This window comes from Drosophila serrata, unplaced genomic scaffold (assembly GCF_035046125.1).
Source record: "Drosophila serrata isolate PLE 108 unplaced genomic scaffold, ASM3504612v1 contig_119, whole genome shotgun sequence".
Classification (NCBI taxonomy): domain Eukaryota; kingdom Metazoa; phylum Arthropoda; class Insecta; order Diptera; family Drosophilidae; genus Drosophila; species Drosophila serrata.
Window position 1 is genome coordinate 29,525 of NW_028257017.1, and position 19,284 is coordinate 48,808.

Sequence of the window (19,284 nt, forward strand, 5' to 3'; positions counted from 1 at the left end):
TAAATTAAATTTTCAACACATTTAATTTAGAAGACTTTTAAACAACAATAAAAATTTATCAAAATATTCACTGTTTTCCTAACTGTAATTATAATAGTGCCAATGTTTAATTTTCCCCCAAAAAAGTTTTGCCCACACACACACTCATCCAGTTCTTCTGGACAATTAATGATCCTGGCTGGAGCGGGGGGCATCGTCACGGGAAAGGATATCTCTTTAAGGAGACGACTTCAATTGAGGTTAACCCCGGCCGCTGTGTAAATCCCACATTTGGCGGCAGCAGCTGCACGGCCAAGTGCCACGGTCGCAATGCAAACAGTTCGATGCAATTCGGAAGGACGACGACTAATGCCTTAATTTATGGTCGCCAGATAAACACGAAATGATTTAAGGACCCCCCACTCTCAGCTCCTTTCCCCAGACAGCAGTCACAGTGTGTAAAACGTGTGTCCACTAAAATGCAATTACTTAAACGAAAAATGAAATGAAAACCGGAAAAGACCGAAGGAGTGAACAATGAAAGACGAGCGTCGAATGTATCGTTTTATTTAAATATTTGATAAGCCCGCGTCACCTAATAAAATTGTAAAACATGAGCTATTTTATTGCGGGGGGGAAAAAAGACTTCCAAATTTTTCCATTCTCCTTTTCCATTTCTTTTTTTTATCGTTATCCTTTGGGTAACTTGGCTGAAAATATAAGGAGTGGGCGAGAAGTTGAACTAAGTGAATTTTTACGCCACCCTGAACGCAAGTCGCGTGCCACAAAAAAAAGAACTAGCAGGGAAGAAGAGCTTTAGGAATCGACGTATGGAATACCCTTTGTTTTTATAGATTATTCTGATATATTTTACATGTAAACAAATGTAATTTAAATTGTTAATTAAAAATATTCTAAATATAATAAGCAAAAATATACATAATTCGTGAGGAAAAATTGTTTTTAAAGCATTTATTTTATTTTTTATTGTAAAAATATAATTATTCATTAGTAAATATATTATATTTAATATTTGTATATATGTTTTAAGGTATAAATTAACTAATTTAATATTCTATAATATTTTATACAGGAACTAACCACATTTCCACATTTCCTTAGCAAATTCGTAAAATAAATTAGACAAATAACCACAAAAAAAAATATTTTTAATATTTAATATATTTAAATTCCTTATAAATTCCCATATTCCCTAATATTATACGAAACAAAATAAATAAAACTTCCCAAAATTTGTAACAAAACTCTATCAAAAACATAGAAACTCTTTCAAAAAAAGGGCGTCAAGATGAGCTGCAGCAGCCACAGCATCCAAGAAGCAGCCATGGCATCCTTTTCCCGTACGAACGTATTTTTAAACTAATTTTCCAACTGGGAGCATTTCGATGGCATTTAACGTGCCAGCCATCAAGGCGATGGCAGGATACAGCTGCAGGATCCAAAGAGAGCCAAAAGGAGCCGGCAGCCGGTCAGTTGAGCCGTAAATTATTTTAGCGTTTCAATTTGGCCAGAAGGGAGATACCAGCCAGTAGTCATTGGTCCGGGGTCCAAATAATAAAGTATATATATCTATCTATCTGTCGCTTCAAAGTTACCCCCAAAATGATGAGCAAATAAAGTTGACTAATTCAATTGGATTTGCATTTTGTATTCTCAATTTTTTAGGGGTTAGAGTTTTAACAGGGTTTAAATTTTAAATATATAAGTGGAAAACTTGATTGTTAGTTAATTTAGTTTGAAAATGGTACAAAAAATGTAATGTTGCACCTAATATTATCTTATTCTTAAGAAATTATAATGTATTTTCTTTCTCTATCACTTTACTTTTAATTAAATCATCCTTCTGGGTAAATTAAATGATCAATTACCTAAATCACCATTATTGAATCAAATTAGAACTGGTTAAAGTACAGTTTCAAAAGTTTCCATCGACTTCATTCAGTTAATTTAAGTTTCACCTGGCTTATTACCTGGCCCAACTTGGCTGTTGAGGAAAGGCAAACGAAAATGTCATTTATTAGCGCTTCCTCGTCCTGCCTGCCACCGAGGGCCATCAAAAACCGCCGTGCAGCTCTAAATTTTGCAGGTCGTGAAAGAAAATGTCAGCGAAGAAGATGCATAGCCAAGTTTTTGGCCAAATTTATGGCCCGTCGTAAGCAACCAACAACACCGCCAACACCAACACGTCACGTCCTCAGTTTAAGTTGTATTTAAAGGTATAGGTACTTGGCAGGAACTCATCAAATATTTTATTACCATAGCATCTGTAAAATAGAAAACAATATTGTATGTATGGGATTTAAAGGGATTTTATAAAAAAATGTATTTAATATAGAAAATTGTGGTTATAATAAACTGTAAATAAGAACAACATACACACTGATTGAATTCATTAAAATAATAGGGTAAATATTTGGTATAAATAGTGAAATTTTAATTTAGACTAATTAAAACGATTGGCATGTGTCACTTAAATAATTTAATCAACAAAATAAGTATTCTATTTATCAACAATGAACTCTATAAATGGTCTCTTAAATATTGTAATAACGTAATAATAGAAACTTTGAAGAAAATAAAAACACCAAATGTTTGTCAGATCTTTTAATTTTCTTATTATTATTTTTACATTTTTATTAAATATATACATTTTTTATAAAAATTTTTTATATAAAATTATTTAAATATTGTTTAATAGAAAATATAATCCTATATGACCTTTTGTACTTTAATTCAATTCTCCGAATCGTAAAATCAATGTTTATAAAAAGAATTACATTTAACACATTTCAGTAACGAATAATAACAAAATAAAATTACCACTTAATGACTTAAAATAAAAGTGACGATGGCACTTTCTACTCTAAATATTAAAGTTATGAAGATTAATTGTAACATTAAAAAAAAGAAGTTACTATTAATTAAGTTTAAATAATCTATATATATAAAAATGCTCTGTTCGTGTCTACATCCTTCATAGACTCGAAAAGTTCTGAACCGTTTAAGCCCAAATTTTTACACAACATGCGTTGAGGTTCCAGCTCGGTTATTGACTACTTTTGATGTTGATAGCTTATCTGCGGTTGCGAATATATCTATTTTTTTAGCGTTTCCAAGTGCCCCTACTGCTGCGCCATCTACAGGCAGCCAGCTGAATCAAAGCATTTCCTGTCAAACATTCAAAACATATTGAAAGAAGAAACTTGAAAAGTTCTGAACCGTTTAAGCCCAAATTTTTAGAGAACATGCGTTGAGGTTCCAGCTCGGTTATTGACTACTTTTGATGTTGATAGCTTATCTGCGGTTGCGAATATATCTATTTTTTTAGCGTTTCCCCGTGCCCCTACTACTGCGCCCTCTACAAGCAAATCAAAGCATTTCCTGTCAAACATTCAAAACATATTGAAAGAAGAAATTGGAGATACAAATTTTATTTTTTGTTCAGGTTCAGTAAGAAACGAAGTCATGCCACCAAAGAAGTCGAGATTGGGTCGTCGTATTCGCAATACAGAAGCAAAAAGACGTAAGATTACGAATATGACTGACGAAGAACGGGCCTCCATCCGAGAGACGCGGCTGCGCGATGAACTTTTACTCATACAGGTTAATGGTTCGGAGGACCGATTGCAATCATATATTGAAATGTCGTCAGTTGTTTCATCAGTACATTGTCGATATGTATGCAAAAATTGAAACAAAGTTTGCTGTTCCTCCGATTGAATCAGAAGAAACTTCGGTCCGAGGAATATATCCATTTGCGGGATGCTGTGATGAATGACCGTAATACAACCAACGTTGGAAAGCTCACGATTTTGCCATCCTCATACATAGGTAGTCCGAGCCACATGCATGAATATGCTCAAGATGCCCAGGCATATGTTCGTTGCTACGGCCGTCCAGACTTATTTATCACCTTCACATGCAATCCAGCTTGGGACGAGATAGTTCAGCTGTTATTTCCTGGACAATCGTATAGGGATAGGCATGACATCACAGCCCGTGTTTTCAGACAAAAGCTCAAGTCACTGATGGATTTCATTGTGAAACATGGAGTTTTGGGATCTGAGCGGTGCTGGATGTATTCAGTAGAATGTCAGAAGAGAGGATTGCCGCATGCGCACATACTGATTTGGCTGTATGATAAAATTACTCCAGACGAAATTGACAATGTGATATGCGCTGAGATTCCACGGGCAGAGGTTGATACAGATTTGCATGCAGTTGTCATCAAGAACATGATCAATGGCCCATGTGGTACCCTCAACCGAAGTTCACCATGCATGGTAGACGGGAAGTGTTCCAAGCGATATCCTCGAGCATTTACAGCCAACACCGTAACAGGGGACGATGGATATCCTCTGTATAGGAGACGGTCAACTGAAGATGGAGGGACTTCGGCAACTTTAAACATGAGAATTGGTGATATTGAGGTAGACAATCGTTGGGTGGTTCCATACTCAACACTATTGTCAAAATCATACAAAGCGCACATCAACGTAGAATATTGCAATTCCTTGAAATCGATTAAATATATCTGCAAGTACGTAAATAAAGGCAGCGATATGGCAGTTTTTGGTGTTCAGGCAGAAAATGGGGACAGCAATGCAGTACGAGTTGTCGATGAAATATCTCAATACCAGGCTGGAAGATACAAAAGCAGCAACGAGGTTGCATGGAGAATTTGTTCGTTCCCCATTCATGAACGCTATCCAGCTTTAGTTCACTTGGCAGTCCATTTGGAGAATGGTCAACGTATCTATTTCACAGAAAGAAATGTGCAAGAAAGAGTCCTGAATCCGCCAGCGACAACTCTGACTGCCTTCTTCACCTTATGCCAGGAAGATGATTTTGCCGGAACATTGATGTATTCAGAAGTGCCCTCTTAACCACAATATGCCACAGAGAAACGTGGCAGGGTACAGCTAGTTTGTAATAAATATTTTGCCTTTTACATCAGCACTCATTGTCATTACGTGGACAGTTATAGTGATAAGAACTACAGCCTTGATATCTTTGTTTTCTTATACCGAGAAATCATTACTTTTTAAGTATCTTATTTGTTTTTAGTTAACCATTAGGCTTGTTATAAATATTTATTTATTTTCCTTGGGGTTTTATCTCTTCCATGATTCACACACTTTATTAATAAACTTGTATTTGCTCTTCACCGATTTGTCCCAGAAGCGATGTACTTTCACGTCCTCGAGATCTTCGACACTCCCGGACACTCAAATAGCAGTAGTAAAAAAATATGAATAGCATAAATAGACATGCCGGTGCAGTGATAATGTATTTGAGGGGAATTTGGTTCATAACCAGCGTCCACTTGTGGCTAGAAATAAGTATATTTAATTGTGAAATTTACCTGTTTTGACATTTTACATTCTGATCAATCAAAAATTATATTGAAAATAGTTCGAAAACTCACTTATTCATAATGAGGTAAATATTGCAATTATTTGTTAATAGTCCTCCACTCGATTATTGCAATGAGTCAGCTTGGTATTGGCGATGATTGGACAACCGGGACTAATTGATAATCGATTCAAAGGCTGAGGAAGTTCCCGCTTCTCGTTCCGAGCTCTTCGACGATCGCGTACACACTGATGACAGTGATAACAATAGCACAGCAAAGCCATCGAGCACATAACACCAAAAGGTATTAGAAGAATGGGATCGATCTTTAAGCTCAGAGTCTTGAGTACACTTAGATCCATAATTTAGCCGAGACACTCAACGATCGAATGGAGAATGCAAACTAAATGGGAAGAATAAATTTAAATTATTTTGCATTTTAATTTTGCAAACTTATCGCTTAACATACACTGAGCGAATAAAGTATTAAAATTGAAAATAAATGGAAAAATATAAACAAATATAACAGATTTACTATGAGATACCCAGAACCAAAATCAATATGGTTGAAATTAATTCACTTGCTCTTATTGGGGTCGAATTTATGAAAAACTTTAATTAAACATGGCAAAAGGTAGAAGATAATGTTGTTAAACCAAGACAAATGTTGCTAGAAACATGTTGCGCAACACCTAAATTAGTGTAAAGGGTATAATTGTACAAAAATTACTGTGACCAGGGAAAATTTTCAAACAAATATAATTTGTTACTTCACTAATCAAAGTAACCAATTAAGTGCTTCCTGGACAGATGTAAATAATAATGTAATAATGTCATAAATAACAAAAAATAACAAGGAATTTACTTAAAACCACTTTTATCTATATATATATAAATGCTCTGTTCGTGTCTACATCCTTCATAGACTCGAAAAGTTCTGAACCGTTTAAGCCCAAATTTTTACACAACATGCGTTGAGGTTCCAGCTCGGTTATTGACTACTTTTGATGTTGATAGCTTATCTGCGGTTGCGAATATATCTATTTTTTTAGCGTTTCCAAGTGCCCCTACTGCTGCGCCATCTACAGGCAGCCAGCTGAATCAAAGCATTTCCTGTCAAACATTCAAAACATATTGAAAGAAGAAACTTGAAAAGTTCTGAACCGTTTAAGCCCAAATTTTTAGAGAACATGCGTTGAGGTTCCAGCTCGGTTATTGACTACTTTTGATGTTGATAGCTTATCTGCGGTTGCGAATATATCTATTTTTTTAGCGTTTCCCCGTGCCCCTACTACTGCGCCCTCTACAAGCAAATCAAAGCATTTCCTGTCAAACATTCAAAACATATTGAAAGAAGAAATTGGAGATACAAATTTTATTTTTTGTTCAGGTTCAGTAAGAAACGAAGTCATGCCACCAAAGAAGTCGAGATTGGGTCGTCGTATTCGCAATACAGAAGCAAAAAGACGTAAGATTACGAATATGACTGACGAAGAACGGGCCTCCATCCGAGAGACGCGGCTGCGCGATGAACTTTTACTCATACAGGTTAATGGTTCGGAGGACCGATTGCAATCATATATTGAAATGTCGTCAGTTGTTTCATCAGTACATTGTCGATATGTATGCAAAAATTGAAACAAAGTTTGCTGTTCCTCCGATTGAATCAGAAGAAACTTCGGTCCGAGGAATATATCCATTTGCGGGATGCTGTGATGAATGACCGTAATACAACCAACGTTGGAAAGCTCACGATTTTGCCATCCTCATACATAGGTAGTCCGAGCCACATGCATGAATATGCTCAAGATGCCCAGGCATATGTTCGTTGCTACGGCCGTCCAGACTTATTTATCACCTTCACATGCAATCCAGCTTGGGACGAGATAGTTCAGCTGTTATTTCCTGGACAATCGTATAGGGATAGGCATGACATCACAGCCCGTGTTTTCAGACAAAAGCTCAAGTCACTGATGGATTTCATTGTGAAACATGGAGTTTTGGGATCTGAGCGGTGCTGGATGTATTCAGTAGAATGTCAGAAGAGAGGATTGCCGCATGCGCACATACTGATTTGGCTGTATGATAAAATTACTCCAGACGAAATTGACAATGTGATATGCGCTGAGATTCCACGGGCAGAGGTTGATACAGATTTGCATGCAGTTGTCATCAAGAACATGATCAATGGCCCATGTGGTACCCTCAACCGAAGTTCACCATGCATGGTAGACGGGAAGTGTTCCAAGCGATATCCTCGAGCATTTACAGCCAACACCGTAACAGGGGACGATGGATATCCTCTGTATAGGAGACGGTCAACTGAAGATGGAGGGACTTCGGCAACTTTAAACATGAGAATTGGTGATATTGAGGTAGACAATCGTTGGGTGGTTCCATACTCAACACTATTGTCAAAATCATACAAAGCGCACATCAACGTAGAATATTGCAATTCCTTGAAATCGATTAAATATATCTGCAAGTACGTGAATAAAGGCAGCGATATGGCAGTTTTTGGTGTTCAGGCAGAAAATGGGGACAGCAATGCAGTACGAGTTGTCGATGAAATATCTCAATACCAGGCTGGAAGATACAAAAGCAGCAACGAGGTTGCATGGAGAATTTGTTCGTTCCCCATTCATGAACGCTATCCAGCTTTAGTTCACTTGGCAGTCCATTTGGAGAATGGTCAACGTATCTATTTCACAGAAAGAAATGTGCAAGAAAGAGTCCTGAATCCGCCAGCGACAACTCTGACTGCCTTCTTCACCTTATGCCAGGAAGATGATTTTGCCGGAACATTGATGTATTCAGAAGTGCCCTCTTAACCACAATATGCCACAGAGAAACGTGGCAGGGTACAGCTAGTAATTTTTATAAATTTTATACACTTAATATAAATATTTTATAGAAATTATTATAAATTAATTTGTAGTAAAATGTATTAATTTTAAATATTTAAGTGAAAATGTACAAATAAAATTATCTTAATATTCAAAATAACTTATGAACTGAAAGAGATTAAATGTGAAAATAAATATTAAAAGCTAAATTTACAATAAATATTTTACCTTCATTCGTTTATTAATTTTTCCTAGTGTATTTATGAGTGTACTCTACATTTAATATCCACATTCTCAAGTCGGATGAATCATGTAAACCGCTAAATTCCCATCGTATTATCGCTGCCTTCGTTTCTCGTTCCGCTGATTACGATGCCAGGGGACTGGCGACCGGGAACTGAAATCTGGGGAATAACTCCGACTATCGCAAACAAAACTGCTAGACTAATACTATATATATATATATATTTTCTAAATATACATACAATTCCAGACACAACTCAATTCAAACTTTGAAATTGTGCGTTGTTGTTGACTGGGATGCTGCTCCTGACATTTGATGCTTTATGACGAAGTAAAAAACGGAGAAAAAACAACCAACAGAAAAATAAATATATGCCAAATCACAACAACATCTCACACGGCACCAGACTGATGGGCAAAGTTTTGGGATTTAATTTAAAATTCTTTTTTTTTGCCACTGAAAAGTGTGTTTGAATATTTATATTTATAAAATTTAAACTTAAAGATGTTATGATATATATTTCCTTAAAAACCAAACAAAATTTCTTTTCCATTTTCTAAAAATAATATCTTTTAATAACAATTTAAATTAAATGTCAAAACTACACCCAATAAGCCTTTAACTTCCTACATAGAAATTCCTTTTGTTAAAGATTTTTCCTGGGTTTGACCAACTTTAAGATGCCGCAGAGTGTTTTCATTTTTATAAAAGAACACAACTAGATTGAAATTTTTTGGCAGCCAAAATAAAAAGAATGGAAACAAGTTGCAGTTCACGCATTGAAAATCCTTTTGTATTGCTTAAAATTCTTTCGATGAAATAAAATTGTTTTTGGCCAACTATATTCCAGGGGGCAGTAGAGGGGGAAGGAGGGAAATAAGTTTGAAAGCGTAACAACAGCTCACCGCCACACACACTCACACACAACGCACACAGAATGGATATTTCTCATTCAATTTCGCAGGTGTTTGACTCCATGTCGGAGGTGTGTGTTTGCACCAAAAGAGAGAGGGAAAGCCTTTGTCGATTTGAGGCGTACGTGGTTCGTGGGTTCGTCATTTAAGCGGATTTCCAAATGCATCCCGAAATGTGCAAATGGACCAGCGAGACACAGATGCAGTTGCTCAGATACTTTGTGGACCGCATCTCAGATAGGAAGAAAGGATAAGGTAATATGGGTAAAGTGTCTACGAGAATTGAATTGATATTAAAGGATAACCATGATGACATACTTGGAATCTATCATTTTATTTTTATTCATTGACCGCACACATTTTATTGAAATAATATTAATAACTATATTTAAACTTGAAATATAAGACATCATTTTTATATCTAATAACTTCAATTGTTTAAACTTCTTCAAGTTATTAGGAGCTAATAATATTTCTTTATTTATATATGTTCACTTAAATTTAATTAGCATGTTTCTTTTTAGCAACATTTTTAGGTTTTTAGGCCTACATTTAATATAATGAAACTTTCTTGAATATAAGTAAAACTATGGAAGTATTATAATCCTGGAAAATATCATAGTATTATATCAAAATATCAAATTATCAAATAAATATCAAGAGCATCAACAACAATGGAAATACTTTCATTTTATATGGTTAAGATCATTAAAATAAAAATTGGAAAATAATTTGTATAACCATTGAAAATTAATACAAATTTGAACTACTTTTTTATTAAAATTGAATAATAATTTATTACAAGAAAGTATGTATATTAAAATATATTTTTGTAAAATACGATCCTTGCTCAAAGCACCAGAAGATACTTTTGGCTTTACTTGGATGTTGCTCAACATGTTCCTAGCAACATTTTGTCTTTCATCGTTCTTCAGCAATGTTTAATGTTAGTTTTTTTTAATAAATGTTGGCATAATTAAACGTAGTAAACTAGCCATCATGCTATAGTAATAAGACTGTGAGATACACCACACTTGACTATAACTTTTCCACTTGTTCTAAAATAAAACTTGTATCAAATCTTTGAATAATCTTATCTGTAGGAAACTTTAATTATAAATTAATCCTAGAAGAAGTAAATTTTGAACTATTTTTAGGAACAAAAACATAACTAATATTCTATTATTTACATAATAATATTAACCTTGTAATATTTAAAGCCTTCCTGATTTAAGTAACCGCCCTTTGTAATATTAAATATATGCATTACATCCGACCCGCATTGAATATTACAAACCGATAATTGTTTGCTTTTTCCGAATACTTTGACCGTCTAATCGCCACCCCCAAGGATTAATCCCGAAAACCCCCTTTTTGTCGCCACAAGCCCCTCTTTTATTGCGCGCGAACGTGTTGCATACTTTGTGGCTGCAGCTGCTGTTTGTTTGCCTTTTGCTTTCAACATTTTATGAGGCGCCTCGCGATAATGATGGTTGCCCACAGACACATTACGTGGCACACACACACACCCCGCCACACCACCTTATTTACACCTCGCCGATGTAATTAGATGCGCAAGTTAAGTTCGAGGCGTGTGAAATTAATTAAAACTTTCGCTGCTTAAAGTTTTGGCAAAGGAAAAAGAAAATAAAGATCAACTTTAACCCTCATATAGATGGATGGAGCGTGCAACAGGAGTTTGGGAATCTCCCCGACAAATTGCAGTAAAAGTCAAGTGCAAAAGTGGCAAGTACATGAGTTGCAAGTTTCCCCAGTTACAGATTGCAACTTACAGCATAAATCAGAAATAGTTTTGCACCGACCACAGCCCAATGCTCCCATTTGACCATTTGAACGTCTGCCGATTGTCTATCATCAAAGGCCATCAGTAGACAAGAGTCGACTTCAGTGCCAACCAATATTTTTCCCAGTCAAGTTACTCTTTGTATACACTACCTTAAGGGTTATGGAGATATTTAAGGAAGTTCTGTAATGACAGAAATTATAATAGTGCTGATATATCGAGATATAGAGTCAAATATAATATACCGTCAAAAATAGTATATTGAAATCACATAATTTAATATATAGAAATCTAACATATCATATAAAAAATATATCACAATTTTATGTATAGAAATCTATCGAAATTATATCACAATCTAAAACAGAGAAATTTAAATACATACATCAAAATATCGATTGTATCGAAAAATATCGGGATATTATTGTTGTTACATTGTTACATACCCTGTTATACCCTATTATGTGTTCAGCAATAAAATCTTAAATTTACTTAAAGCTCTTCTTAAGAATAGTTCAATAAATCAGCTGAATTTTCTTAGCAAGAAGTGTTGATAAATAAAGAAAATAAAAAAGAAAACTGTATTAATCAAGGCATCTACAATATCGTTTAAAGCATTCCAAAATGTAAATTTTTTTTTTTGAAATCCTTTATTATTAATATTATATTTCAGTAATAAATATTCACACATATGCTTATTTCTCAATGTCAATTAATATGTTAATATTTAATTATTTTGCAGAAAAGAAAGAGCATTTGATCTGTAGCTACATCTAAAACTGATCTGACCTTTCTTATTTTCCTTTTGAATCCTTGAAAACTCCCGCTTAGTTTTCCCGCTCATTTTTGCTGGCCCCAAAGAACAACATGCTGCATATTTATGGCATGCCGCAAACGTTTATCTAAACTACATAAAGCAATAAAAGTTAAAAGTCAAATAACTGTAGTACGTTGGTTCCTTCAAGTTAGCCTTGTTGCTCTTTCGGTTGTTATTGTTTTTGCCATTGTTTCGGGGTGTTTTTGTGGCAACTGCTGAAACAGATGCCATCGAGTGAGTCTGCAAAAGTTACGGGAAGTACATAGCTCCTCCTGCCCTCCATTTTCCAGCATAAATCCCTTTGGGAGGAGACAGGACGGGACAGGACAGGACAGGATGCTGCCTGCCTGCCTGCCTGCCGACAACCGACAATGATGGTACTCGTTATGGTTTCGGTAACGCTGGTGGTAGCACCTTCATAAGGATGTCTAAATTATGTCAGGTGTTTTGTATAGAGATAAGAGATAGAAAAGTATAGAGTTTGTAGAAACTAATTTAATACGATATAATTCTCTAAATGTTTATATTTCTTAGACACTTATTTATGTACATTTTATTTGTGATCTTTTCATATTATCCTATATCTTAGAGTGTATTTTATTTAATAATTTATTATTATTTTATTTCCAATAAATAAACCTAATTTCCCACTTAACTAGGGTATAATTTAGAGCTCACATCACCTTAGTTTTCCCATTTCCATGATAGTCAGAACTAGCTTTGGTGATAATATTCCCCCGGTTTTATGTATCTGTTTACACTTACAAGCTGCCGGATCGAACTCCAGATAGCTGTGGAAAATGGAAAATGAGAAGGTCGAACAATCCTAGAGCGTCATGCACGTGTACTACCCCTGCCCCTATGGCTGACTGTATGGCGTATCCTTTTAATCCTTTTGCCAATGCATCGCCATTGCCTTGCATCGAGTTTGATTTCACACGCGAGCACAAAAACAATAATATTATGCCACAAACACTCGATGCCAACGAACATGGGCCATGTAATCACACTTGAGCTCCTCACATGCTCACATACACACAACCGTTGGGAAAACTCTAGCAGACACACACACTGATACACCGGAAAACTCAACCCACACCCTGAGTGTGTGTAGCTGCAGTGAGATTGCGAAACTTCATTATATGCCCGTTGGCAGACAGCAGCCAAAGCACTACACAGCACGAAAAATGGTAATTCGGACCAAGGAACCTTTGATTGGATATTACAAAACAATTTTAATTAAGAAAAAAACATTTGCTTATGTATTAATAATGTACTTCATTTTGGATTAAAAATAAATTTAATCAAGGGATAGGTGAGTCTTATGTTACCTGAACTAAGCGTGTATATTTCACTTAAAAAGTTAAATACATCCACAAAAAGATGAATTTTAATATCTTTTAAGAAATATTGGAAAATTGAATATATCAATATTTTATATATCGTCTAAAATCACATTTAAGGGTTAAATATTATCGAATTTTATTTTGATTTAATAGTACATTTTAGATTAAATCAGATTGATATACGTGATACATTGATAGTCTATATGTTGTAATATTATAATATCAATTTATTTATATACATAACGTGAGAAGGAGTACAACAAATGGACAAAAAGTCAACTTCATCTTATTGAAAATATTGAAATGTTTGATATAAAGAAATTTCGAACAATCTCCCATACATCAAACAGGAGTAGATTGTTGCACATATTTCATAGCATTAAATTATCGATTTAATTTGTAATTTGGTATCGATATACATTGTGAAGGCATAGATATTTTCTCATACCCCAGCTGTTAACTCTGTTCTGTTTTAACTTAACTAAATGACTTATGTGTTTAAATCAGGAAGTTATTATAAATTCATTGTAACTATAATTTCCTTAAAAAAAAACATCTAATAATTAATCAAAAATGTAAATTTAAATTTAATTTTATTATATATGTATTAATATTAAAAACCACAACTTAAAACTCGAATTTGATTACAAATCCTTTAAATATTTAATCCATTTATTTTATTAGCTCTTTAGTACTCTCCCCAAAATATACGATAAGAGATTTTCCCTGTAGCTTTCTCTCAGTGTATGACCAGGAGTAGCTGTTGGTAGGAACTCACCTACCTCTCCTCACTCTCACCTAGATCTGGCCAGTTCTTTTCCATTTTCTATTTCTGTGCCGGCTTCTGTTGCTGTTTCTGTTTGGCTTTGTTCTCGCCGGTCTGCGTGGCGGCTGCTGATGCCTGCCCCTTTCGCCTTTTGGCCCCAAACGCCGACCACTGGCATTGAGCTTGAAAATGTGTTTATTTGCCAGGACACACACACCCATCCGCATATTCAAGGCAGCAAGTGCCTGCCATAAAATCGCTGAATCCATCCACGACGACGCAAACAAGCTGCCAAGCGGCGCAATCTTACCACCCATCAAGGTACCTATATATACCGATACTATACATACTATACCTATGACGTGTATAGCCTCCCACTGGCATCGCCATCTCCATCGACATCTCCTCCATCGACACTGGGAATCGGCATCATCATTCCCGTCTCGAGGCAATTGTTGTGCATGTTTTTGTTATCTGCCGGCTTGCCGGTTGGCTGTAAGGAATGCTAATGCCACTACCGCTACCAATTCCAATGCCAATGCCATAAGTGCACCTCAGGTGTTGGCCAACTCCTTTGAACCTTTCCTCTACTTACACGAAAAAAAAATACAAATTTCTTATAACAATTAGCTTGTTGGGGCTATTTTTAAGAGACAAATCCAGGCCAACGCAGCCAGTGCTCGTTAATTTAATATCAAGTTTAACATTGTATGCTAAGCTTAATTTGTTAAATAAATAAATTTAAAAAAAATTATATTAAATATATTTATAATATGATATATATGAGACAAGATCTAATCAAGGAAAAAGATGTGTCTTGAATATACAAAGATTTCCAAAGGATTCAAACCAGTTTGGAGTTTTAAAACCCGACAAGAAGTATGAGAAAAGTTTATTTAATTAAAAAAAATATTTTTTTATCTATAATACCGTTTAATAAAAATAATAAGTATACATATTTCTAGAAGAAATCAAAATATTATAATATATAAATTATCTTATTAGGATTATTTCCAATCTTATTAAGGAAAAGCTTGATTGTACAAGGATTTTTTCAAAAATAAAAACCAGTTGTAAAAGGTACTAGTTTTAAATTTTAAAGCAAGGTAAGCAAATTCTATGTTGTTTATCTATTAATGTAATATAACATATTAAAATATATTAAAAGCTTAATTTTAATATTTTTCTTTGGTGTATGCATGCTGATGACATTGGTTGGGTTATTTCTTAACTTGCCTCGACTTGAAATTAAATTCCTCGGGAGGATTTGATCCTGAGCGGTGGCGGGTGTGGTGATTAGAGGGGCAGCAGAGGAGAGAGTGGAGAGGATTGTGTTTGCAGGACGTGTGCGGCTGCCAAATGAGGCAAATTCGAGTGGCATTTGGCACCAGCTTTTACCATCAGCTTACAGTCCAAGATTTCATCAGTTTCCCCAATGCGAGACACGCTTTCCTTTGCGGCAGTGGCCAATATATCAAAGCACTCAAACTGATTGCATTTTAGTATAGGGTCTTGGCATTCAAATCTCTAAAATGCTTAAAACTGAATACTTTCTATTCACTTTCTTTATGGAAAACGAAGTGATTTGTAGTTCCTTTCATTTTTATAACCTTGCAGGATATTATAATTGTAGTAAAAAGTTTTCAATGCATCAAAAGAGCCTATAAGTGTATACATTTATTCTTGATCAGCATCATAAGCCGAGTCGATCTAGCCAAGTGAATGAATCTAACTGAATAACTAACTGGTTCAATATAGTCTAACTAGTATAAAAGTCGGATGGCCCGGATCTAACGATTTTATCATATAGTTGCAATAGGAACGATCGTTGATTGTAGGGAAAAACGCCAAGTCTGAATTTTAATAAACATAAATATAATTTCTATAAATATATATAATTTATTTTGTATTAACTATTAATGATCTATACATTTTTATCTCTCTTTCTATTTATTTCTCTTTCCCCGTCTCTCCTTTACTTTATCTAGCTTTTCTCTGTCTCTTTCTGTATCGCTCTGTCTCTCTTTCAGACTCTCTCTCTCTCTTTACCTCATTGTCAGTATGTTTATGTTCTATGTGTATCTCTAGATATATCTCTTTGTCCCCCTCTCTCTGTGAATCTGTAGAGTTTTCTCTAACTTTCTCTCTCTAACTTTCTCTCTCTCACTTTCATTCTCTCACTTTCTCTTTCTCACTTCCATTGTTTTCTTTACTCGGAGACTATAAATACAGGCACGGCCGTCATACAGACCTCATTCTGTTCTCGGCCTCTCCAATGTTTACATCTATAGTGATAGTGGTAGTGATAGTGATTGCCATTGCCCTTCGACCCCAAAAATTTCACCTGGCTAATGTAATACATCTGGATAACGAGGAAGAAGCTCATTTCGATGATACCATGAGATGCAGAATTGAAATTACTAAGAATATAACGTTACATTTATATAAGCAATTAAGCAGTGACGAATGAGGATAACCGTGTCATCATCATTTAAATTTAAATTTAAAATATTTTTAAATATTAAAGTCCAACATGCTACTATCCTAATAAAAACCAATACAGAAGAGCGTTTCAAATCGATATTAATGGATATTTGGCTTAGTTGTGATCATTTGCGTATTCGAAACTATAATCCTATGGGTAACTGCAAGGGTATACACACTTCGGCTTTTCGAAGTTACCTTCCTTTCTTGTTTAATTTGTAATCGAGAAAAGTTCCCAGAAATTCATTCAAATTTACTAATTTATAGGTGTCTTTAGTCTTTGAATGCAATCTAGATGAACACCACTGATCCCATCAAGTGCATAATCGGTGGCCACGCGTTGCACCGTCACGTTCCACATATTGCACCACACACCAAGTGAACTGCAACTCCTGTGCCTCTTCCTGTTCCTCTTCCTGATGTTTGTTTGCTGGTCAAACCCATCACTGTGTGAAGCCTCCTTCTCCCACATCCTGCCTCGATTTTAATTGTTGGCCAACAACAATGATCCCCAAGCCTTAATTGGTGTTTCCCTGTCGCTGAAGCGATGACACTTGATGGGCTATGTCAGCAGAGTGTGTGTGTGAGTGAGTGCCACATGCCACTCGTCACCGAAGGGCCACCACTTTGTCCTCCTCTGGCAATTACGTGGCTGAGCTCCCACGTTCCAAGCCATTGGCTGGGGTCCAGCTTCGAGAGGAGGCACTTTCCCGAGACTCCTAAACCCTCCTGATGACTGGCAATGAATCCTAATTAATTTTGGGATGATGTATAAGAGTGCCCAGAATAGTCCTCAGACAAGATGAAATAGAATCAAGACCCCAAAATGTGTTGAATTCTGGTAAAAATCAAGCTAAAAATGCTTTTTTAAAGCTTGTAACTTTACTTAAATACAATGTATAATTTACTGAATATTTATTTGCATTGAAATTTAAATTAACACATTGATTTCATTATAGATCCATATCGCAGGACTAATTACAAGTACATTCCCCAATCTACGTGTCACCCTTATCATTATTGATAATCCCCTGTTCTGATGAATTATGATGCACACGGATTTGTCAAAAACTTTTTGGGCTGAAATGGGGGAATCCCCATCATCCAGCTGATGACATTTAATTATATGCTCTGCTGTGCTGGATTATACCCAACCCCTTCAGGTAAAAACACCCCCTGAAATAACCCCATAACTGCCCCATGTCCCCGTACTTTTCCGCATTTGTTGCGTGCTCACGTAACTCAAATGCCAAACAGCTGCAGTTAACACGTTCGCAGTGCTTACAGAGTGCAGCAAACAGATCCGTTGCCGTAATCCAGGTACTCCTGCTCCTGCTCCAGATCCGTATCCGTATCGGCATCCGTATCCCGTATTCGTGCGGACAAAGCAGCGTTAAAACTGCACTTAAGTCAAACTTGCCAGACAAGTGCCGAAGCGGAGGCGAGTGGCTGTGGATTGTCGAAGGAGTTTGAGGTTTTGGCCCGGCCCAAAAGGGGGGTTGAGTTAAAGTAGAACTAGGTAAGAGAGCTGCAAAATGGTCAACACTCGAAAAAAAATGCAAAAAAAAAATATTATAATTGAATTTCTATTAGTATTACGGAGTTTCAGTAAGAGATTTTTAGAGAGTCCAACTATGTGTATCATCAAATATATTACTTTCTTTAATATATTAAAAATATTTATATGAACTGATATAAAACAAACATTTCAATACCTTAAAATATATGATTTCTTTTCAATATATCGATATGGTCGAAATATATCGAATATATATAATGTTATTCAAGTCAATTGTCTCTTTTTCCGATTAAGTTTGTATTAAACAATATATCGATGTATCTCACATTCATGTAACGCAATATTAAAGTATTGTATTAAATTATCGACTTAACAATTTAATATTGATACAATACTGATATAGCATATTGATTTCATCGACTTTAGCATTTAATATTGATACAATATTGATAAATCTATATTTTTTTGCCAGCTCCAATCAAGATTCTTATCAAAAACTAGCTTTCATTTATTTCTGTTCTGTGTATATTCTTTTTTAATTTAGGAGGATATCTTGACTTTCTAAATCTTTAATCATACAATTTACACGTTTTATAATTTTACTTTAAAATAACGTTTAAAAAATATATGTTTTTTCTAAGAACCTAACTTTAAACTAACAGTTTTTTTTTATCAATTTTATTCCCACTAAATCCATTTCTTTAGTGCTTTCTGGGTTGTAAACTTATTTATGCCAATGCTAATCTGGACTATAAAGTTATAGTTTATTTTTTAATTGTTAGTTCAAGTTTTTTATTATTGTGTAAAAGCCAGCCGCTGACGTGGCCGTTTTACGAGCGCCCTTCGGTTGTAAAATTTCATTACGAACTAAACGAACGCCTTTCACATGGCCACAGAAGCACCGGTCATTGGACCAAAGCCACCATCAAAACCCCATCAGTCCTAGTCCCAGTCCCCAGTCCCCAGTCTCAGTTCGTAGTTCTTCATTGGAATTATCCCTGTAGTCATCTCCCGACTGGACTTTCTTTCTTATGCTAATTCTTGGCGCTGGGACACTTAGTTGATTGGTTTCTTTCAGAATCGTCGCACAACGTTGACTGATTGGATTTCGGCCATTTGCCGCCGTCTCCTGCTCCTTCGTCTCAGATCCTCAGTGATTATGATTAGCGTTGGACTTCTCCTCAATTTT

General features: G+C 35.4%; 2 protein-coding genes across 2 annotated transcripts; both read right to left on the reverse strand.

The window, feature by feature from the left end:
• Positions 1-5,056: 5,056 nt before the first annotated feature.
• On the reverse strand, positions 5,057-5,567 carry LOC110188018 (uncharacterized). Its single transcript, XM_020957543.2, has 2 exons — positions 5,429-5,567; positions 5,057-5,332 (listed from the first exon to the last, which is right to left on the reverse strand). Exons 1-2 carry the CDS (start codon positions 5,434-5,436, stop codon positions 5,143-5,145), a joined length of 198 nt encoding a protein of 65 aa, XP_020813202.1. The 5' UTR covers positions 5,437-5,567; the 3' UTR covers positions 5,057-5,142.
• On the reverse strand, positions 5,463-5,717 carry hemo (hemotin). Its single transcript, XM_020957542.2, has one exon. The coding sequence runs from the start codon at positions 5,715-5,717 to the stop codon at positions 5,463-5,465; it is 255 nt and encodes an 84-aa protein (XP_020813201.1).
• Between the last annotated feature and the right edge of the window lie 13,567 nt (positions 5,718-19,284).

Coding starts and splice junctions, on each gene's coding strand:
- hemo (XM_020957542.2), bottom strand. CDS start 5,717: ATGGATCTAAGTGTACTCAAGACTCTGAGCTTAAAGATCGATCCCATT.